At 42.1% G+C, this 22658-nt stretch overlaps 1 protein-coding gene across 2 annotated transcripts; it reads right to left on the bottom strand.

The window, feature by feature from the left end:
• Positions 1–968: 968 nt before the first annotated feature.
• Positions 969–21916, bottom strand: LOC121639240 (mucin-5AC-like). Of its 2 annotated transcripts, XM_041984404.1 has the most exons (9): positions 21863–21916; positions 10064–10119; positions 4151–4798; positions 3980–4044; positions 3628–3812; positions 2888–3255; positions 2348–2409; positions 2110–2258; positions 969–2013 (listed from the first exon to the last, which is right to left on the bottom strand). In XM_041984404.1, the coding sequence occupies exons 3-9, from the start codon at positions 4610–4612 to the stop codon at positions 1925–1927; spliced, it is 1380 nt and encodes a 459-aa protein (XP_041840338.1). In that variant the 5' UTR covers positions 4613–4798; positions 10064–10119; positions 21863–21916; the 3' UTR covers positions 969–1924. The 2 variants fall into 2 exon arrangements, with proteins under 2 accessions (XP_041840338.1, XP_041840337.1); XM_041984403.1 differs by lacking the exons at positions 10064–10119; positions 21863–21916 and having other exon boundaries at positions 4151–4960.
• Positions 21917–22658: the final 742 nt, after the last annotated feature.

Raw genomic sequence — 22658 nt, 5'->3', positions numbered from 1 at the left:
TGTTGAAACATCTGATGGCCTGTGTGAACAGCCTTCTGATGATAAACCTGCTTCTTCGAGAGTTGGGAAAGTTCTCTTTGTACATGAACTAGTTTAAAGTTCCGTTCACACATTTTAAAATGAACTAGTTCAGTTCATAGTTTATCATTCAAATTTTTTAAAGTTCACAGTTCTAAAAATGAAATAGCTCATAATTATTGTTTCTCAATATGTTGCTACACGTTATTACCCTCAGAATACGGGCATTTTCTTATTGTTGCCACCCATTCAGTCCTTGCTTAAAGCCAGCTGCAGCTTTCACTCCTACAGTATAAAACCATGATGAACATAGAAATATGAATGAGGAGTGTATGAATAATGGATTTACTGTACAGTGCTTTGGGTGCCTTAAAAAGCACTATATAAATCTAATCCATTTTTTTTCCAATTTTGCATCATTACATACATAAATAACCACATGATTTCATTTTATATATTTACAATGAATTATATTTGCAATTATTTTATCTTCTTGTGTTTTGATGATTTATTGATTCCTATAAGAAACTGTCCTGCTCACACACTATTATCTCAAGCTCTTCCATTTTTCAAACACATTAGTCATGCAGAGCTTGACAAGTTACACAATGAGTATGTGCACTACTAAAGAAAATCACACACTGAGACTGATGACCATAAACTTAGCTTTAGTCATCATAGTTTGTTAAATGTGATGTAAGACAGTGATGAAATGCATTTTTTTTCATTATGTTCACTGAGCTCATATCGTTTACTTTTATCATCTTTCTAATTTTTCAAGAAGCCGGTTCCATGTTAATTACTGGTATGGTAGTTTTTTAAATGTGTTTCTGAGTCAACCTGTGAAGGTTGAGGCGTAAATGAGGTGTGGACCCAAATGCCAGCCTGCGAGGCAGGAGGCAGACGAGTGCACGAACAAGGTCTTAATAACAAAACACAAAACTAGAACACAAGGTAGAACAGAAAATGTTTTAATCTCCAGTGCAGTGTCATACACTTTTACAATTTTCAAAGACTTGATGTTTATACTACATTAATACAATTATTAGTAATTAGAAACAAAGGAAGAGTAACAGAATACTGTATTTGCATAAATTAAACATGTGTACAAGTTAAAACTAATTAGATAAGCATATGGTATCTTTCAGACACTTTACATTTAAACATGACCGCCCCCTTAAAGAAAGAAACAACAATGTTTTGTCTGTTTTAGAGACTTTATAGGATCCCCAGTGCAGTGCCATACACTTTTACAGTTTTTTATGACTTAGTGTTTACACTAAATTAATACAGAAATAAAGGAAGAGTAACAGAATACTGTATTTGCATAATATAAATATGTGTACAATTGAAAACTAATTAAATATATTATAGCATATATGAAATCATTCTGACACCTTACATTTACATAATATTCATTAAGTGACAATGCAGGATTTGCATGAAAAAAGTGTCATCAAGATGTTGGAAGCTCAGCTTCAAGTTGAGTTTAAATTATTATAAATTACGTTACCATAAAACAATCATTCTTTAAATAAATACATATAATGATTCTTTCTTAAGATAGCTTAATTAATTTTTAATTATAGAAATATAACTCCTTCATTTGTGCTTAAAAGTTTTCTACATAGATTACGTTACCATGATACAATCATTCTTTAAATAAGTACATATAATAATTCTTTGTATACAAACGCTCAGATAGCTTAATTCATTTTTAATTATAGAAATATAACTCCTTCATTTGTGCTTAAAAGTTTTCTACATAGATTTGACACCAGGGCTGTCAGGTTAGAAAACAAAGAAAGGTTTGGGCTGTTAAGGGTTACATGATGTGTATTAGCAACACAATTCTTCTTCTAGCAAAAGTCGATAATTCCTGATATTTTCTACATCAGTGGATGTGCTATTGCTGGCTTGAGAGTAACCATGACAACAGCACCATGCAGGATGCAGCAATGAGATTGATCTTGTGGCTTACTCCGCTTGATACTTCTGTACATGTTAAGAAAAGGAAAGAAAGCAAAAATTTAGCAAACTATTTTTACATTTTTGTAGATTCATGATAAAACTACATGAGGTTTTGCTTACGTGATCCATCCACAGAGATATTATTGATGTCAATGTTAAAGGCTGTGATGTTAGAAGCCGCTTTGATCAAAACATTTGCAATTTGAGTGTTACTAGGAAGAGATGTTGATGCAAATCCAAGATCCATGTTGTTGATGATTGAGCCATTGCTGCAAAATAAGTAAAATATTATTTTATTTGCACAATTCTATGATGAACAACCTTATGATCTCATCATGTCAAATCATAAACAAGTTACCTGAATGAAACCACTGTCAAAGAGCGGAATGAAGCAAATGTGTTTTGGTAAAGAGGTTTAAGCTGTGGAAATGGATAAAAAGAAAAATAAACATTAAGTGTGTGTGCTTGCTTTTAAGGACTTGTTCTTTTAGACTAAATAAATTATGTTATTTGTACAACAAAGACTCCACGGTTGCCACACTTTTCTCTTCATGTACTTTCCGACACAATGGCTTCAGCCTTTAGTCAAGCCTTCTCAGACCACTTTAATCTTTCATTTTTATTCTTCTGTTTGGTTTAGGCAGAGTATGGACTGATAAAGTTGCTTAACATGGTATTGACACTTAGTTGTTATGCCTGATCTGACCATGTATCCTTGGCAGAGAAATGTTGAGATTATAATCTATATAGCCCAGATTTCTACTGACATAAAAATCTCAATATTTATTCTAACCATACTTCATTCAAATTAGAAAGGTACTGAACTACCAATACTGTAAGATTTTAAGGATAGCATATACATTTGGCTGTGGTCAGAATAAAAAAGATCTAGACTTACTGTTGACTTTAGCAATTCAGCTCGATTCGTAAATGCTTGAGATGATGGATTTGCCAAATCAATTGTGAATGTTTCTCCAGCAGATCTAAAAGTCACCCGTCTTGTTGTTATTGCCTCCACAGTTGTAGTAGTTGCAATAGTTGTGGTAGATATGGTGGTTGTAGAAGTTGTGGATGTATCTATCACAGCAGTTATAGATGTAATTGCTGTAGTTGAATTTGCAGTAGCTGTAGAATTTGTCGTTGTAGCTGTCAAAGTAGTTGTAGCTGTAATTGCTGTAGTCGTGGCTGCAGTTGCTGTAGTATCATTTGCAGTAGCTGTAGAATTTGATATGGGGGCTGCAGTTGTTGAATTGGTAAAAGGTGTTCCTATGGAAAATGATGAAATATTGATTTAAAAAAGAGAGAATAATACAGAAAAAAAATTAAAATAATCTTTAAAAATACATAGAGGTAAAAATTCTGTTTACTTGTACCATACACAGCGAATAAAAATTTAAGTACTTTTTCCTATTTACTTTAATATAAACATTTTCCAGAGTGAATCACTGGAAGATATCAGTGTAGAAATGGCAAACATGCACACACACACACACACACACACACACACACACACACACACACACACACACACACACACACACACACACACATACACACACGCACACACATACACATGAAAAGTCAAATATAAATTAATTGGAAATTATTTGAAACGGTTTTCGGCAGTTGTGTACTTACGTATTACTTGAATAGAGTTGCTTTCAAATGTAATATTGAAGTTTGTGCTGACATTAGTTACAGCCTGCATTAAAGTTTCTTGAACCTGTTTAGTAGCTGGAATTTCAGCAGCTGATGCCGTTTTATTGAACTCAACCCCCACCTCTACTTCAGTATTATCTGATCGTGTTCCGGCTACAGCTGGTCTGCAATAAACAAACAAATATATAAAATGAAATTAAAGAAAAAATGTGAAAACTTATAAAGGTGTGTACTTCTATGTCTTTCTTTTTTGATTAAATAATTAACTAATATAAATATCACTGAACATGGATAAATGGAATAATTGTGATTGTTGGATATAAAACCTTACCTAAAAGCAATGACAAAACTGCGGATGAAGAGCAAGCCGTATCTAGCCCGGTAGATGATATCAAACTGTGGGAAGTAATCAAATGAAAAAATATAACAAATCTTACCTTAAATAAGTTTAATGGCAAATGTAAACTGTTGTGATGTACAAATGAAAATGTTATTTACTCACCACAACTACCACTTGTTTTTCAAGTTCCTTAAACTGTTGGCTGTTTGTATCACTGAGTTCTTGAACAAATGGTTGAACCAAAGTTGCTATAAGAACGAATACAGGTGGTGGAGCTTCAGTTGTGGTAGTAGTGGTGGACAATGCAACTGTTGGGGTTGATGGGGGAACTTTAGTTGTTGTAGGTGCAGCTACAGTTGTTGTTGGGGCAGCTGTAGGTGTTGCAGGGACTGCTGTGTTTGATGTTGGTGCAGCTGTGGGTGTTGTTGCTGCAGTTTTTATTGTTGTTGGTTCAGTCATGGTTGTTGTAGGGGCAGCTGTAATTGCTGTTAGTTTAGCTGTGGTTGTTTGTGCATCTGTAGGTATTGTTTGTGAAGGTGTAGTTGTTGATCCATTTGTGGTTGTTGTTGGACCATCTGTAGTTATTGATTCAGCTGTGGTTATTGTTAATGCATCTGTAGTCATTGTCAATGCAGCTGTGGTTGTTGTTAGTGCAGTTATCGTTGTTGGGGCAATTGTGCTTGTTGTTGGTGCAGCTGTAGTCGCTGTCTGCGCAGGTGTAGTTGTTGAGGAAACTGTTGTTGTTATTATTAGTCCAGCAGTTGTTATTATTGAGGGATTTGTAGTTGTTGGTTCAGCTGTGGTTGTTGTAAGAACATCAGTAGTTGACTCAGCAGTGGTTGTTGTTGAGTTATGTGTAGTTGCTTGTTCAGTTGTGGTTGTTGTTGGGGCATCTGTAGTTGTTGTTTCAGCTGTGGTTGTTGTTGGGGTATCTGTAGTTGTTGTTGGGGCATTTGTAGTTGTTCTTGTTTCAGCTGTGGTTGTTGTTGGGGTATCTGTAGTTGTTGTTGGGGCATCTGTAGTTGTTGGTTCAGCTGTGGTTGTTGTCGGGGCACCTGTAGTTGTTGTTGTTTCAGCTGTGGTTGTTGTTGGGGCATCTGTAGTTGTTGTCGGTTCAGCTGTGGTTGTTGTTGGGGCATCTGTAGTTGTTGGTTCAGCTGTGGTTATTGTTGTGGCATCTGTAGCTGTTGTTGTTTCAGCTATGGTTGTTGTTGGTTCAGCTGTGGTTGTTGATGGGGCATCTGTAGTTGTTGGTTCAGCTAAGGTTGTTGTTGGGGCTTCTGTAGTTGTTGGTTCAGCTGTGGTTGTTGTTGGGACATCTGTAGTTATTGGATCAGCTGTCATTGTTGTTGGGGTATCTGCAGTTGTTGTTGTTTCAGCTGTGGTTGTTATTGGGGTATCTGTAGTTGTTGTTGGGGTATCTGTTGTTGTTGGTTCAGCTGTGGTTGTTATAGGGGCGCCTGTATTTGTTGTTGTTTCAGCTGTGGTTGTTATTGGGGTATCTGTAGCTGTTGGGGCATCTGTAGTTGTTGGTTCAGCTATGGTTGTTGTTGGGGCTTCTGTAGTTGTTGTCGTTTCAGCTGTGGTTGTTATTGGGGTAACTGTAGTTGTTGTTGGGGTATCTGTAGTTGTTGTTTCAGCTGTGGTTATTGTTGTGGCAACTGTAGTTGTTGTTTCAGCTGTGGATGTTGTTGGGGTATCTGTAGTTGTTGTTGGGGTATCTGTAGTTGTTATTGGGGCATCTGTAGTTGTTGTTTCAGCTGTGGTTGTTGTCGGGGCACCTGTAGTTGTTGTTGTTTCAGCTGTGGTTGTTGTTGGGGCATCTGTAGTTGTTGTCGGTTCAGCTGTGGTTGTTGTTGGGGCATCTGTAGTTGTTGGTTCAGCTGTGGTAGTTGTTGCAGCATCTGTAGTTGGTGGTTCAGCTGTGGTTATTGTTGTGGCATCTGTAGCTGTTGTTGTTTCAGCTGTGGTTGTTATTGGGGTACCTGTAGTTGTTGGTTCAGCTATGGTTGTTGTTGGGGTATCTGTGGTTGTTGGTTCAGCTAAGGTTGTTGTTGGGGCCTCTGTAGTTGTTGGTTCAGCTGTGGTTGTTGTTGGGACATCTGTAGTTATTTGTTCAGCTGTCATTGTTGTTGGGGCATCTGCAGTTGTTGTTGTTTCAGCTGTGGTTGTTATTGGGGTGTCTGTAGTTGTTGTTGGCGTATCTGTAGTTGTTGGTTCAGCTGTGGTTGTTGTTGGCAGAGCTGTTGTTGTTGGTTCACCCGTAGTTGTTGTTGGGGCATCTGTTGTTGTTGGTTCATCTGTACTTGTTGTAGGGGCGCCTGTATTTGTTGTTGTTTCAGCTGTGGTTGTTGTTGGGGGATCTGTAATTATTGGTTCAGCTGTGGTTGTTGTTGGGGTATCTGTGGTTGTTGGGGTATCTGTAGTTGTTATTGCAGCATCTGTAGTTGTTGGTTCAGCTGTGGTTGTTGTAGGGGCGCCAGTATTTGTTGTTGTTTCAGCTGTGGTTGTTGTTGGGGCATCTGTAGTTGTTGTCGGTTCAGCTGTGGTTGTTGTTGGGGCATCTGTAGTTGTTGGTTCAGCTGTGGTAGTTGTTGGGTTATCTGTAGTTGTTGGTTCAGCTGTGGTTGTTGTTGGGAAATCTGTGGTTATTGGTTCAGATGTCATTGTTGTTGGGGCATCTGCAGTTGTTGTTGTTTCAGCTGTGGTTGTTATTGGGGTGTCTGTAGTTGTTGTTGGCGTATCTGTAGTTGTTGGTTCAGCTGTGGTTGTTATAGGGGCGCCTGTATTTGTTGTTGTTACAGCTGTTGTTGTTGTTGGGGGATCTGTAATTTTTGGTTCAGCTGTGGTTGTTGTTTGGGTATCTGTGGTTGTTGGGGCATCTGTAGTTGTTATTGCAGCATCTGTAGTTGTTGGTTCAGCTGTGGTTGTTGTAGGGGCGCCAGTATTTGTTGTTGCTTCAGCTGTGGTTGTTGTTGGGGCATCTGTAGTTGTTGTCGGTTCAGCTGTGGTTGTTGTTGGGGCATCTGTAGTTGTTGGTTCAGCTGTGGTAGTTGTTGGGTTATCTGTAGTTGTTGGTTCAGCTGTGGTTGTTGTTAGGGCATCTGTAGTTGTTGTTTCAGCTGTGGTTGTTGTCGGTTCATCTGTGGTTGTAGTTGGCTCAGAGGTGGTTGTTATTGGGGTATCTGTAGCTGTTGGGGCATCTGTAGTTGTTGGTTCAGCTATGGTTGTTGTTGGGGCTTCTGTAGTTGTTGTTTCAGCTGTGGTTGTTGTTGGGGTATCTGTGGTTGTTGTTGGGGCATCTGTAGTTGTTGGTTCAGCTGTGGTTGTTGTTCGGGTATCTGTCGTTGTTGTTGGGGCATCTGTAGTTGTCGGTTTATCTGTGGTTGTAGTTGGCTCAGAGGTGGTTGTTGTTAAGGCATCTGTAGTTGTTGATGGTTCAGCTGTAGTTGTCGTTGGTTCATCTGTCGTTGTTGTTGTGACAACTATGGTTTTTGTTGGATCCGTTGTAGGTGTTGTTGGGTTATCTGTAGTTGTTGTTGGTTCAGCTGTGGTTGTTGTTTGGGCATCTGTTGTTGTTGTTGGTTCAGCTGTGGTTGTTGTTGGTTCAACTGCCATTGTGGTAGGGGCATCTCTAGTTGTTGTTGGTTCAGCTGTGGTTGGTGTTAGTTCACCTGTAGTTGTTGTTGGTGCATCTGTAGTTGTTGTTAGTTCAGCTGTGGTTGTTGTCGGTTCAGCTGTGGTTGTTGTTGGTTCAGCTGTAGTTGTTTGAGGTCCAGCTGGGGTTGTTGTTGGGGCATCTGTTGTTGTTGTTGCTTCAGCTGCGGTAGTTGTTGAGGTATCTGTTGTTGTTGTAGGGTCAGCTGTGGTTGTTGTTGGATTATTTGTAGTTGTTCTTGGTTCAGCTGTAGTAGTTGTTGGGCCATCTGTAGTTGTTCGTTCAGCGATGGTTGTTGTTCGGTTATCTGTGGTTGTTGTTGGTTCAGCTGTGGTTGTTATTCCTTCAACTGTGGTTGTAGCTGGTTCAGTCGTGGTTGTTTTTGGGACATCTGTAGTTGTTGTTGCTTCAGCTGTGGTAGTGTTTGGGGTATCTGTTGTTGTTGTAGGGTCTGTTGTGGTTGTTGTTGGGTTTTGTGTAGTTGTTGTTGCGCCATCTGTAGTTGTTGTTGGTTCAGCTGTGGTTGTTGTTGGGTTATCTGTAGTTGTTGTTGTTTCAGCGGTGGTTGTTGTTGGGTTATCTGTAGTTGTTGTTGGGGCATCTGTAGTTGTTGTCAGTTCAGCTGTGGTTGTTGTCGGTTCAGCTGTTGTTGTTGGTGGTTCACCCGTGGTTGTTGTTGGTTCAGCTGTTGTTGTTGGTGGTTCAGCTGTGGTTGTTGTTGGTTCAGCTGTGGTTGTTGTTGGTTCAACTGTCATTGTTGTTGGGGCATCTGTAGTTGTTGTTGGTTCAGCTGTGGTTGTTGTTGGTTCAACTGTAGTTGTTGTTGGTGAATCTGTGGTTGTTGTTAGTTCAGCTGTGGTTGTTGTTGGGGTTTCTGTAGTCTTTGGTTCAGCTGTGGTTTCTGATACTTCTGTACATGTTAAGAAAAATAAAACAAGGCATTAAGTTAACAAACTTCTATTGCAATTTTGGAGGTTCGTGGTAAAACTACATAAGGTTTTACTCACGTGATCCATCCACAGAAATGTCATTGATGTCAATGTTAAAGGTTGTGATGTTAGAAGCCACTCCAATCAAAACACTTGCAATTTGAGTGTTATTAGGAAGAGATGTTGATGCAAATACAAGATCCATGTTGTTTATAATTGAGCCATTGCTGCAAAAGAAATAGAATATTATTTTATTTGTACAATTCCATGATGAACAACCTTAAGACTTTAACATATTAAATCATAAAAAGTTACCTGAATGAAACCACTGCCAAGGAGTTGAATGAAGCAAATGTATTTTGGTAAAGAGGTTGAAGCTGCAGAAAAAAAGATAAGAAAAAAAAGTAACATTAAGTGTGTGCTTTCTTTTAAGGACTTGTTCTTTAAGACAAATTTATTTATGTAATTTGTACAACCCAGCATCCACAGCGTATAATCCCAACATTTCTCACACTATTTTCCATTAATTGAAACCACAGATGTGTTTATTCTATAGCATTTATCAGCAAACAAGCCTTCTGTTATCCAAGTATGTGTCTTAAATATGGATAAACAAGGCTGCATCTTGAGTTTGGTGACAATGTTATCAGATGTTTGCAAAACCTTTCTCTTCATGTAGTTTTGGACACACTGGCTTCAGCCTTTAATCAATCCCTCTCAGACCACTTTTATCTTTCATATTTACTGTACTGTCAGGTTTTTGCAGAGTTTAAACTGATGTACCATGTACCATGTTGTTATGCCTAATCTGACAATGTATCATTGGCAGAGAAATGTTGAGATTATAACTTATATACCCCAGATTTCTATAGAAAAAAATAATCTCAATGTTTTACTATGGCCAGATATATGCATTTTGAAATAAAAGGGTACTGGAATACCTAATGCTGTAAAATTATAACATATGTCAAATTTAAGGATATCATATATATTTGGCTATGGTTAGCCTAAAACGAAATCCAGACTCACTGTTGACTTTAACAGTTCAGCTCGATGAGTGAATGCTTCAGATGATGCATTTCCCAAATCAATCGAGAACGTTTCTCCAGCAGATCTAAAAGTCACCCGTTTTGTTGTTGTTGTTTGACCAACTGTACTTGTCGTTGGAACAGCAGTGCTTGTCATAGGGAAAGCTGTTGTTGATGTTACTTCAGATGTGATTGTTGTTGGTGCTTCTGTAGTTGTTGTTGGTTCAGCTGTCGTTGTTGTTGGTTCAACTGTGGTTGTTGTCGGGGCATCTGTAGTTGTTATTGGGGCATCTGTAGTTGTTGGTTCAGCTGTGGTTGTTGTTGTGGCATCTGTAGTTCTTGGCTCAGCTGTGGTTATTGTTGTGGTATCTGTAGTTGTTGTTTCAGCTGTGGTTGTTGTTGGGGCATCTGTAGTTGTTGGTATAGCTGTGGTAGTTGTTGGGGCATCTGTAGTTGTTGTTGGGGTATCTGTAGTGTTTGGTTCAGCTGTGGTTGTTATTGGGGTATCTGTAGTTGTTGCTGGGCCATATGTAGTAGTTGTTGTTTCAGCTGTGGTTGTTGTTGGGGCATCAGTAGCTGTTGTCATTTCATCTGTGGTTGTAGTTGGCTCAGCGATGGTTGTTGTTGTGGCATCTGTAGTTGTTATTGGGACATCTGTAGTTGTTGTTGCTTCAGCTGTGGTAGTTGTTGGGGTATCTGTTGTTGTTGTAGGGTCTGCTGTGGTTGTTGTCGGGATATCTGTAGTTGTTGCTGGGCCATCTGTAGTTGTTATTGGTTCAGCTGTGGTTGTTGTTGGGTTATCTGTTGTTGGTTCAGCTGTGGTAGTTGTTGGGTTATCTGTTGTTGTTGTTGGTTCAGCTGTGGTAGTTGTTGGGGCATCTGTAGCTGTTGTCGGTTCAGCCATGGTTGTTGCTGGGTCATCTGTGGTTGTTGTTGGTTCAACTGTGGTTGTTGCTGGTTCAGCCGTGGTTATTGTTAGCTCAGCTGTGGTTGTTGTCGGTTCAGCTGTGGGTGTTGGTGGTTCAGCAAGGGTTGTTGTTGGTTCAGCTATTGTTGTTGTTGGTTCAACTGTCATTGTTGTTGGGGCATCTGTTGTTGTTGGTGGCTCATCTGTGGTTGTAGTTGGCTCAGCGGTGGTTGTTGTTGGGGCATCTGTACTTGTTGGTCCAACTGTGGTTATTGTAGTGGCATATGTGGTTGTTGTTGTTTCAGCTGTGGTTGTTATTGGAGTATCTGTAGTTGTTGTTGGGGTATCTGTAGTTGTTGTAATTTCATCTGTGGTTGCAGTTGGCTCAGCAGTGGTTGTTGTTGGGGCATCTGTAGTTGTTATTGGGACATCTGTAGTTGTTGTTGCTTCAGCTGTGGTAGTTGTTGGGGTATCTGTTGTTGTTGTAGAGTCTGCTGTGGTTGTTGTCGGGTTATCTGTAGTTGTTGCTGGGCCATCTGTAGTTGTTGTTGGTTCAGCTGTGGTTGTTGTTGGGTTATCTGTTGTTGTTGTTGGTTCAGCTGTGGTAGTTGTTGGGGCATCTGTAGCTGTTGTCGGTTCAGCTGTGGTTGTTGTTGATTCAGCTGTGGTTGTTGTTGGTTCAACTGTGGTTGTTGCTGGTTCAGTCGTGGCTGTTGTTAGCTCAGCCGTGGTTGTTGTTAGCTCTGCTGTGGTTGTTGTCGGGTTATCTGTAGTTGTTGCTGGGCCATCTGTAGTGTTTGGTTCAGCTGTGGTTGTTATTGGGGTATCTGTAGTTGTTGCTGGGCCATATGTAGTAGTTGTTGTTTCAGCTGTGGTTGTTGCTGGGGCATCAGTAGCTGTTGTCATTTCATCTGTGGTTGTAGTTGGCTCAGCGATGGTTGTTGTTGTGGCATCTGTAGTTGTTATTGGGACATCTGTAGTTGTTGTTGCTTCAGCTGTAGTAGTTGTTGGGGTATCTGTTGTTGTTGTAGGGTCTGCTGTGGTTGTTGTCGGGATATGTGTAGTTGTTGCTCGGCCATCTGTAGTTGTTGTTGGTTCAGCTGTGGTTGTTGTTGGTTCAGCTGTGGTAGTTGTTGGGTTATCTGTTGTTGTTGTTGGTTCAGCTGTGGTAGTTGTTGAGGCATCTGTAGCTGTTGTCGGTTCAGCCATGGTTGTTGCTGGGTCATCTGTGGTTGTTGTTGGTTCAACTGTGGTTGTTGCTGGTTCAGCCGTGGTTGTTGTAAGCTCAGCTGTGGTTGTTGTCGGTTCAAATGTGGGTGTTGGTGGTTCAGCAGGGGTTGTTGTTGGTTCAGCTATTGTTGTTGTTGGTTCAACTGTCATTGTTGTTGGCTCATCTGTGGTTGTAGTTGGCTCAGCGGTGGTTGTTGTTGGGGCATCTGTACTTGTTGGTCCAACTGTGGTTATTGTAGTGGCATATGTAGTTGTTGTTGTTTCAGCTGTGGTTGTTATTGGAGTATCTGTAGTTGTTGTTGGGGTATCTGTAGTTGTTGTAATTTCATCTGTGGTTGCAGTTGGCTCAGCAGTGGTTGTTGTTGGGGCATCTGTAGTTGTTATTGGGACATCTGTAGTTGTTGTTGCTTCAGCTGTGGTAGTTGTTGGGGTATCTGTTGTTGTTGTAGGGTCTGCTGTGGTTGTTGTCGGGTTATCTGTAGTTGTTGCTGGGCCATCTGTAGTTGTTGTTGGTTCAGCTGTGGTTGTTGTTGGGTTATCTGTTGTTGTTGTTGGTTCAGCTGTGGTAGTTTTTGGGGCATCTGTAGCTGTTGTCGGTTCAGAAGTGGTTGTTGTTGATTCAGCTGTGGTTGTTGTTGGTTCAACTGTGGTCTTTGCTGGTTCAGCCGTGGTTGTTGTTAGCTCAGCCGTGGTTGTTGTTAGTTCTGCTGTGGTTGTTGTCGGGTTAACTGTAGTTGTTGCTGGGCCATCTGTAGTTGTTGTTGGTTCAGCTGTGGTTGTTGTTGGGTTATCTGTAGTTGTTGTTGGTTCAGCTGTGGTTGTTGTTGGGTTATCTGTTGTTGTTGGTTCAGCTGTGGTAGTTGTTGGGGCATCTGTAGCTGTTGTCGGTTCAGCCATGGTTGTTGCTGGGTCATCTGTGGTTGTTCTTGGTTCAACTGTGGTTGTTGCTGGTTCAGCCGTGGTTGTTGTTAGCTCAGTTGTGGTTGTTGTCGGTTCAGCTGTGGGTGTTGGTGGTTCAGCAGGGGTTGTTGTTGGTTCAGCTATTGTTGTTGTTGGTTCAACTGTCATTGTTGTTGGGGCATCCGTTGTTGCTGTTGGCTCATCTGTGGTTGTAGTTGGCTCAGCGGTGGTTGTTGTTGGTGCATCTGTACTTGTTGGTCCAACTGTGGTTATTGTTGTGGCATATGTAGTTGTTGTTGTTTCAGCTGTGGTTGTTATTGGAGTATCTGTAGTTGTTGTTAGGGTATCTGTAGTTGTTGTCATTTCATCTGTGGTTGTAGTTGGCTCAGCAGTGGTTGTTGTTCGGGCATCTGTAGTAGTTATTGGGACATCTGTAGTTGTTGTTGCTTCAGCTGTGGTAGTTGTTGGCGTATCTGTTGTTGTTGTAGGGTCTGCTGTGGTTGTTGTTGATTCAGCTGTGGTTGTTGTTGGTTCAACTGTTGTTGTTGCTTGTTTAGCCGTGGTTGTTGTTAGTTCAGCTGTGGTTGTTATGGGTTCAGATGTGGTTGTTGTTGGGTTATCTGTTGTTGTTGATGGTTCAGCTGTGGTAGTTGTTGGAGCATCTGTAGTTGTTGTCGGTTCAGCTGTGGTTGTTGTTGATTCAGCTGTGGTTGTTGTTGGTTCAACTGTTGTTGTTGCTTGTTTAGCCGTGGTTGTTGTTAGTTCAGCTGTGGTTGTTGTGGGTTCAGATGTGGTTGTTGGTGGTTCAGCCGTGGTTGTAGTTGGCTCAGCGGTGGTTGTTGTTGGGGCATCTGTAGTTGTTGTTTTTTCAACTGTGGTTATTGTTGTGGCATCTGTAGTTGTTGTTGTTTCAGCTGTGGTTGTTATTGGGGTATCTGTAGTTGTTGTTACGGTATCTGTAGTTGTTGCTTCAGCTATGGTTGTTGTTGGGGCTTCTGTAGTTGTTGTTTCAGCTGTGGTTGTTGTTGGGGTATCTGTGGTTGTTGGGGCATCTGTAGTTGTTGGTTCAGCTGTGGTTGTTGTTGGGACATGTGTAGTTATTGGTTCAGCTGTGGTTGTAGTTGGGGCATCTGTAGTTCTTGGCTCAGCTGTGGTTGTTGTTGGCTCAGCGGTGGTTGTTGTTAGGGCTTCTGTAGTTGTTGATGGTTCGGCTGTAGTTGTCGTTGGTTCATCTGTGTTTGTTGTTGTGACAACTGTGGTTGTTGTTGGTTCAGCTGTGGTTGTAGTTGGCTCAGCGGTGGTTGTTGTCAGGGCATCTGTAGTTGTTGGTTCAGTTGCGGTTGTTGTTGGGGCGTCTGTAGTTGTTGGTTCAGCTGTGGTTGTTGTTGGGGCATCAGTAGTTGTTGTCGGTTCATCTGTGGATGTAGTTGGCTCAGCGGTGGTTGTTGTTAGGGCATCTGTAGTTGTTGATGGTTCAGCTGTAGTTGTCGTTGGCTCATTTGTGGTTGTTGTTGTAACAAATGTGGTTCTTGTTGTATCAGCTGTGGGTGTTGTTGGGTCATCTGTGGTTGTTGTTGATTCAGCTGTGGTTGTTGTTGGTTCAACGGTGGTTGTTGCTGGTTCAGCCGTGGTTGTTGTTAGTTCAGCTGTGGTTGTTGTCGGTTCAACTGTGCTTTCTGATACTTCTGTACATGTTAAGAAAAATAAAACAAGGAATTAAGTCAACAAACTGTTATTGCAATTTTGGAGATTCGTGATAAAACTACAGGAGGTTTTACTCACGTGATCCATCCACAGAAATTCCATTGATGTCAATGTTAAAGGTTGTGGTGTTAGAAGCCACTCCAATCAAAACACTTGCAATTTGAGTGTTATTAGGAAGAGATGTTGATGCAAATCCAAGATCCATGTTGTTTATAATTGAGCCATTGCTGCAAAAGAAATAGAATATTATTTTATTTGTACAATTCCATGATGAACAACCTTAAGACTTTAACATATTTAATCATAAAAAGTTACCTGAATGAAACCACTGTCAAGGAGTTGAATGAAGCAAATGTATTTTGGTAAAGAGGTTGAAGCTGCAGAAAAAAAGATAAGAAAAAAAAAGAAACATTAAGTGTGTGCTTTCTTTTAAGGACTTGTTCTTTAAGACAAATTTATTTATGTAATTTGTACAACCCAGCATCCACAGCATATAATCCCAACATTTCTCACACTATTTTCCATTAATTGAAACCACAGATGTGTTTATTCTATAGCATTTATCAGCAAACAAGCCTTCTGTTATCCAAGTATGTGTCTTAAATATGGATAAACAAGGCTGCATCTTGAGTTTGGTGACAATGTTATCAGATGTTTGCAAAACCTTTCTCTTCATGTAGTTTTGGACACACTGGCTTCAGCCTTTAATCAATCCCTCTCAGACCACTTTTATCTTTCATATTTACTGTACTGTCAGGTTTTTGCAGAGTTTAAACTGATGTACCATGTACCATGTTGTTATGCCTAATCTGACAATGTATCATTGGCAGAGAAATGTTGAGATTATAACTTATATACCCCAGATTTCTATAGAAAAAAATAATCTCAATGTTTTACTATAGCCAGATGTATGCATTTTGAAATAAAAGGGTACTGGAATACCTAATGCTGTAAAATTATAACATATGTCAAATTTAAGGATATCATATATATTTGGCTATGGTTAGCCTAAAAAGAAATCCAGACTTACTGTTGACTTTAACAGTTCAGCTCGATGAGTGAATGCTTCAGATGATGCATTTCCCAAATCAATCGAGAATGTTTCTCCAGCAGATCTAAAAGTCACCCGTTTTGTTGTTGTTGTTTGAGCAACTGTACTTGTCGTTGGAACAGCAGTGCTTGTCATAGGGAAAGCTGTTGTTGATGTTACTTCAGATGTGATTGTTGTTGGTGCTTCTGTAGTTGTTGTTGGTTCAGCTGTCGTTGTTGGTTCAGCTGTGGTTGTTGTTGGGGCATCTGTCGTTGTTATTGGGGCATCTGTAGTTGTTGGTTCAGCTGTGGTTGTTGTTGGGGCATCTGTAGTTGTTGGCTCAGCTGTGGTTGTTGTTGGGGTAGCTGTAGTTGTTGTTGGGGTATCAGTAGTTGTTGGTTCAGCTGTGGTTGTTATTGGGGTATCTGTAGTTGTTGTCCGGGTATCTGTAGTTGTTGGTTCAGCTGTGGTTGTTATTGGGGTATATGTAGTTGTTGTTGGGGTATCTGTAGTTGTTGGTTCAGCTGTGGTTGTTGTTTGGGCATCTGTAGTTGTTGTCGGTTCAGCTGTGGTTGTAGTTGGCTCAGCGGTGATTGTTGTTAGGGTATCTGTAGTTGTTGATGGTTCAGCTGTACTTGTCGGTTCATCTGTGGTTGTTGTTGTAACAACTGTGGTTGTTGTTGGATCAGCTGTAGGTGTTGTTGGGTTATCTGTAGTTGTTGTTGGTTCAGCTGTGGTTGTTGTTTGGGCATCTGTTGTTGATGTTGGTTCAGTTGTGGTTGTTGTTGGTTCAACTGCCATTGTGCTTGGGGCATCTGTACTTGTTGTTGGTTCAGCTGTGGTTGTTGTTGGTTCAACTGTAGTGGTTGTTGGTGCATCTGTCGTTGTTGTTAGTTCAGCTGTGGTTGTTGTCGGTTCAGCTGTGGTTGTTGTTGGGGCATCTGTAGTTGTTGTTGGTTCAGCTGTGGTTGTTATTGGGGTATCTGTAGTTGTTGGTTCAGCTATGTTTGTTGTTGGGGCTTCTGTAGTTGTTGTTTCAGCTGTGGTTGTTGTTGGGGTATCTGTGGTTGTTGTTGGGGCATCTGTAGTTGTTGGTTCAGCTGTGGTTGTTGTTGGGGCATCAGTAGTTGTTGTCGGTTCATCTGTGGTTGTATTTTGCTCAGCGGTGGCAGTTGTTGGGGCATCTGTAGTTGTTGATGGTTCGGCTGTAGCTGTCTTTGGTTCATCTGTGGTTGTTGTTGGATCAGCTGTAGGTGTTGTTGGGTTATCTGTAGTTGTTGTTGGTTCAGCTGTGGTTGTTGGTGGGGTATCTGGAGTTGTTGTTGGTTCAGCCGTGGTAGTTGTTTGGGCATCTGTAGTTGTTGTCAGTTCAGCTGTGGTTGTTGTCGATTCAGCTGTGGTTGTTGTTGGTTCAACTGTGGTTGTCGCTGGTTCAGCCGTGGTTGTTGTTAGTTCAGCTGTGGTTGTTGTCGGTTCAGCTGTGGTTGTTGGTGGTTCAGCCGTGGTTGTTGTTGTTTCAGCTATTGTTGTTGTTGGTTCAACTGTGGTTGTTGTTGGGGTATCTGGAGTTGTTGTTGGTTCAGCTGTGGTAGTTGTTTGGGCATCTGTTGTCGTTGTTGGTTCAGCTGCGGTTGTTGTTGGTTCAACTGCCATTGTGGTTGGGGCATGTGTAGTTGTTGTTGTTTGAGCTGTGGTTGTTGTTGGTTCAACTGTGGTTGTTGTTGGGGCATCTGTAGTTGTTGTTGGTTCAGCTGTGGTTGTTGTTGGGTTATCTGTTGTTGTTGTTAGTTCAGCTGTGGTTGTTGGTGGTTCAGCCGTGGTTGTTGTTGGTTCAGCTATTGTTGTTGTTGGTTCAACTGTGGTTGTAGTTGGCTCAGCGGTGGTTGTTGTTGGGGCATCTGTAGTTGTTGTTGGGGCATCTGTAGTTGTTGGTCCAACTGTGGTTATTGTTGTGGCATCTGTAGTTGTTGTTGTTTCAGCTGTGGTTGTCATTGGGGTTTCTGTAGTTGTTGTTTCAGCTGTGGTTGTTGTTTGGGTATCTGTAGTTGTTGTTGGGGCATCTGTAGTTGTTGGTCCAACTGTGGTTATTGTTGTGGCATCTGTAGTTGTTGTTGTTTCAGCTGTGGTTGTCATTGGGGTTTCTGTAGTTGTTGTTTCAGCTGTGGTTGTTGTTGGGGTATCTGTAGTTGTTGTTGGGGCATTTGTAGTTGTTGGTTCAGCTGTGGTCGTTGTTGGGTTATCTGTTGTTGTTGTTGGTTCAGCTGTGGTTGTTATTGGGGTATCTGTAGTTGTTGTTGGTGCATCTGTGGTTGTTGTCGGTTCAGCTGTGGTTGTTGTTGGGGCATCTGTAGTTGTTGTTGGTTCAGCTGTGGTTGTTGCTGGGTTATCTGTTGTTGTTGTTGGTTCAGCTGTGGTAGTTGTTGGGGCATCTGTAGTTGTTGTCGGTTCAGCTGTGGTTGTTGTTGATTCAGCTGTGGTTGTTGTTGGTTCAACTGTGGTTGTTGCTGGTTCAGCAGTGGTTGTTCTTTGTTCAGCTGTGGTTGTTGTCGGTTCAGCTGTGGTTGTTGGTGGTTCAGCCGTGGTTGTTGTTGGTTCAGCTATTGTTGTTGTTGGCTCAACTGTGGTTGTAGTTGGCTCAGCGGTGGTTGTTGTTGGGGCATCTGTAGTTGTTGTTGGTTCAGCTGTGGTTGTTGTTTGGGCATCTGTTGTTGATGTTGGTTCAGTTGTGGTTGTTGTTGGTTCAACTGCCATTGTGCCTGGGGCATCTGTACTTGTTGTTGGTTCAGCTGTGGTTGTTGTTGGTTCAACTGTAGTGGTTGTTGGTGCATCTGTCGTTGTTGTTAGTTCAGCTGTGGTTGTTGTCGGTTCAGCTGTGGTTGTTGTTGGGGCATCTGTAGTTGTTGTTGGTTCAGCTGTGGTTGTTATTGGGGTATCTGTAGTTGTTGGTTCAGCTATGTTTGTTGTTGGGGCTTCTGTAGTTGTTGTTTCAGCTGTGGTTGTTGTTGGGGTATCTGTGGTTGTTGTTGGGGCATCTGTAGTTGTTGGTTCAGCTGTGGTTGTTGTTGGGGCATCAGTAGTTGTTGTCGGTTCATCTGTGGTTGTATTTTGCTCAGCGGTGGCAGTTGTTGGGGCATCTGTAGTTGTTGATGGTTCGGCTGTAGCTGTCTTTGGTTCATCTGTGGTTGTTGTTGGATCAGCTGTAGGTGTTGTTGGGTTATCTGTAGTTGTTGTTGGTTCAGCTGTGGTTGTTGGTGGGGTATCTGGAGTTGTTGTTGGTTCAGCCGTGGTAGTTGTTTGGGCATCTGTAGTTGTTGTCAGTTCAGCTGTGGTTGTTGTCAATTCAGCTGTGGTTGTTGTTGGTTCAACTGTGGTTGTCGCTGGTTCAGCCGTGGTTGTTGTTAGTTCGGCTGTGGTTGTTGTCGGTTCAGCTGTGGTTGTTGGTGGTTCAGCCGTGGTTGTTGTTGTTTCAGCTATTGTTGTTGTTGGTTCAACTGTGGTTGTTGTTGGGGTATCTGGAGTTGTTGTTGGTTCAGCTGTGGTAGTTGTTTGGGCATCTGTTGTCGTTGTTGGTTCAGCTGCGGTTGTTGTTGGTTCAACTGCCATTGTGGTTGGGGCATCTGTAGTTGTTGTTGTATGAGCTGTGGTTGTTGTTGGTTCAACTGTGGTTGTTGTTGGGGCATCTGTAGTTGTTGTTGGTTCAGCTGTGGTTGTTGTTGGGTTATCTGTTGTTGTTGTTAGTTCAGCTGTGGTTGTTGGTGGTTCAGCCGTGGTTGTTGTTGGTTCAGCTATTGTTGTTGTTGGTTCAACTGTGGTTGTAGTTGGCTCAGCGGTGGTTGTTGTTGGGGCATCTGTAGTTGTTGTTGGGGCATCTGTAGTTGTTGGTCCAACTGTGGTTATTGTTGTGGCATCTGTAGTTGTTGTTGTTTCAGCTGTGGTTGTCATTGGGGTTTCTGTAGTTGTTGTTTCAGCTGTGGTTGTTGTTTGGGTATCTGTAGTTGTTGTTGGGGCATCTGTAGTTGTTGGTCCAACTGTGGTTATTGTTGTGGCATCTGTAGTTGTTGTTGTTTCAGCTGTGGTTGTCATTGGGGTTTCTGTAGTTGTTGTTTCAGCTGTGGTTGTTGTTGGGGTATCTGTAGTTGTTGTTGGGGCATTTGTAGTTGTTGGTTCAGCTGTGGTCGTTGTTGGGTTATCTGTTGTTGTTGTTGGTTCAGCTGTGGTTGTTATTGGGGTATCTGTAGTTGTTGTTGGTGCATCTGTGGTTGTTGTCGGTTCAGCTGTGGTTGTTGTTGGGGCATCTGTAGTTGTTGTTGGTTCAGCTGTGGTTGTTGCTGGGTTATCTGTTGTTGTTGTTGGTTCAGCTGTGGTAGTTGTTGGGGCATCTGTAGTTGTTGTCGGTTCAGCTGTGGTTGTTGTTGATTCAGCTGTGGTTGTTGTTGGTTCAACTGTGGTTGTTGCTGGTTCAGCAGTGGTTGTTCTTTGTTCAGCTGTGGTTGTTGTCGGTTCAGCTGTGGTTGTTGGTGGTTCAGCCGTGGTTGTTGTTGGTTCAGCTATTGTTGTTGTTGGCTCAACTGTGGTTGTAGTTGGCTCAGCGGTGGTTGTTGTTGGGGCATCTGTAGTTGTTTTTGGGGCATCTATAGTTGTTGGTCCAACTGTGGTTATTGTTGTGGCATCTGTAGTTGTTGTTGTTTCAGCTGTGGTTGTCATTGGGGTTTCTGTAGTTGTTGATTCAGCTGTGGTTGTTGTTGGGGTATCTGTAGTTGTTGTTGGGGCATCTGTAATTGTTGGTTCAGCTGTGGTTATTGTTGGGGCATCTGTAGTGGTTGTTGGGGTATCTGTAGTTGTTGGTTCAGCTGTGGTTGTTGTTGGGACATGTGTAGTTATTGGTTCAGCTGTGGTTGTTGTTGGGGCATCTGTAGTTGTTGTTGTTTCAGCTGTGGTTGTAGTTGGGGTATCTGTAGTTTTTGTTGGGGCATCTGTAGTTGTTGGTTCAGCTGTGGTTGTTGTTGGGGCATCTGTAGTGGTTGTTGGGGTATCTGTAGTTGTTGGTTCAGCTATGGTTGTTGTTGGGGCTTTTGTAGTTGTTGTTTGAGCTGTGGTTATTGTTGGCGTATCTGTGGTTGTTGTTGGGGCATCTGTACTTGTTGGTTCAGCTGTGGTTGTTGTTGGGGAATCAGTAGTTGTTGTCGGTTCAGCTGTGGTTGTTGTTAGTTCAGCTGTGGTTGTTTTCAGTTCAGCTGTGGTTGTTGTTGGGGCATCTGTAGTTGTTGTTGGTTCAGCTGTGGTTGTTATTGGGGTATCTGTAGTTGTTGATTCAGCTATGGTTGTTGTTGGGGCTTCTGTAGTTGTTGTTTCAGCTGTGGTTGTTGTTGGGGTATCTGTAGTTGTTGTTGGGGCATTTGTAGTTGTTGGTTCAGCTGTGGTTGTTGTTGGGGCATTAGTAGTTGTTGTCGGTTCATCTGGGGTTGTAGTTGTCTCAGCGGTGGTAGTTGTTGGGGCATCTGTAGTTGTTGATGGTTCAGCTGTAGTTGTTGTTGGTTCATCTGTGGTTGTTGTTGGATCAGCTGTAGGTGTTGTTGGGTTATCTGTAGTTGTTGTTGGTTCAGCTGTGGTAGTTGTTTGGGCATCTGTTGTCGTTGTTGGTTCAGCTGCGGTTGTTGTTGGTTCAACTGCCATTGTGGTTGGGGCATCTGTAGTTGTTGTTGTTTGAGCTGTGGTTGTTGTTGTTTCAACTGTGGTTGTTGTTGGGGCATCTGTAGTTGTTGTTGGTTCAGCTGTGGTTGTTGTTGGGTTATCTGTTGTTGTTGTTGGTTCAGCTGTGGTAGTTGTTGGGGCATCTGTAGTTGTTGTCAGTTCAGCTGTGGTTGTTGTTGATTCAGCTGTCGTTGTTGTTGGTTCAACTGTGGTTGTAGCTGGTACAGCCGTGGTTGTTGTTAGTTCAGCTGTGGTTGTTGGTGGTTCAGCCGTGGTTGTTGTTGGTTCAGCTATTGTTGTTGTTGGTTCAACTGTGGTTGTAGTTGGCTCAGCGGTGGTTGTTGTTAGGGCATCTGTAGTTGTTGTTGGGGCATCTGTAGTTGTTGGTCCAACTGTGGTTATTGTTGTGGCATCTGTAGTTGTTGTTGTTTCAGCTGTGGTTGTCATTGGGGTTTCTGTAGTTGTTGTTTCAGCTGTGGTTGTTGTTGGGGTATCTGTAGTTGTTGTTGGGGCATTTGTAGTTGTTGGTTCAGCTGTGGTCGTTGTTGGGTTATCTGTTGTTGTTGTTGGTTCAGCTGTGGTTGTTGTTGGGGCATCAGTAGTTGTTGTCGGTTCATCTGGGGTTGTAGTTGGCTCAGCGGTGGTAGTTGTTGGGGCATCTGTAGTTGTTGATGGTTCAGCTGTAGTTGTTGTTGGTTCATCTGTGGTTGTTGTTGGATCAGCTGTAGGTGTTGTTGGGTTATTTGTAGTTGTTGTTGGTTCAGCTGTGGTTGTTGTTGGGGTATCTGGAGTTGTTGTTGGTTCAGCTGTGGTAGTTGTTTGGGCATCTGTTGTCGTTGTTGGTTCAGCTGCGGTTGTTGTTGGTTCAACTGCCATTGTGTTTGGGGCATCTGTAGTTGTTGTTGTTTGAGCTGTGGTTGTTGTTGGGGCATCTGTAGTTGTTGTTGGTTCAGCTGTGGTTGTTGTTGGGTTATCTGTTGTTGTTGTTGGTTCAGCTGTGGTAGTTGTTGGGGCATCTGTAGTTGTTGTCAGTTCAGCTGTGGTTGTTGTTGATTCAGCTGTGGTTGTTGTTGGTTCAACTGTGGTTGTCGCTGGTTCAGCCGTGGTTGTTGTTAGTTCAGCTGTGGTTGTTGGTGGTTCAGCCGTGGTTGTTGTTGGTTCAGCTATTGTTGTTGTTGGTTCAACTGTGGTTGTAGTTGGCTCAGCGGTGGTTGTTGTTAGGGCATCTGTAGTTGTTGTTGGGGCATCTGTAGTTGTTGGTCCAACTGTGGTTATTGTTGTGGCATCTGTAGTTGTTGTTGTTTCAGCTGTGGTTGTCATTGGGGTTTCTGTAGTTGTTGTTTCAGCTGTGGTTGTTGTTTGGGTATCTGTAGTTGTTGTTGGGGCATTTGTAGTTGTTGGTTCAGCTGTGGTCGTTGTTGGGTTATCTGTTGTTGTTGTTGGTTCAGCTGTGGTTGTTGTTGGGGCATCAGTAGTTGTTGTCGGTTCATCTGGGGTTGTAGTTGGCTCAGCGGTGGTAGTTGTTGGGGCATCTGTAGTTGTTGTTGTTTCAGCTGTAGTTGTTGTTGGTTCATCTGTAGTTGTTGTTGGATC

The sequence above is a fragment of the Melanotaenia boesemani genome, chromosome 5 (genome assembly GCF_017639745.1).
Source record: "Melanotaenia boesemani isolate fMelBoe1 chromosome 5, fMelBoe1.pri, whole genome shotgun sequence".
Lineage (NCBI taxonomy): Eukaryota > Metazoa > Chordata > Actinopteri > Atheriniformes > Melanotaeniidae > Melanotaenia > Melanotaenia boesemani.
The sequence above is the reverse complement of the archived record's forward strand: the minus strand, read 5'-3'. Positions and strand labels throughout refer to the sequence as shown.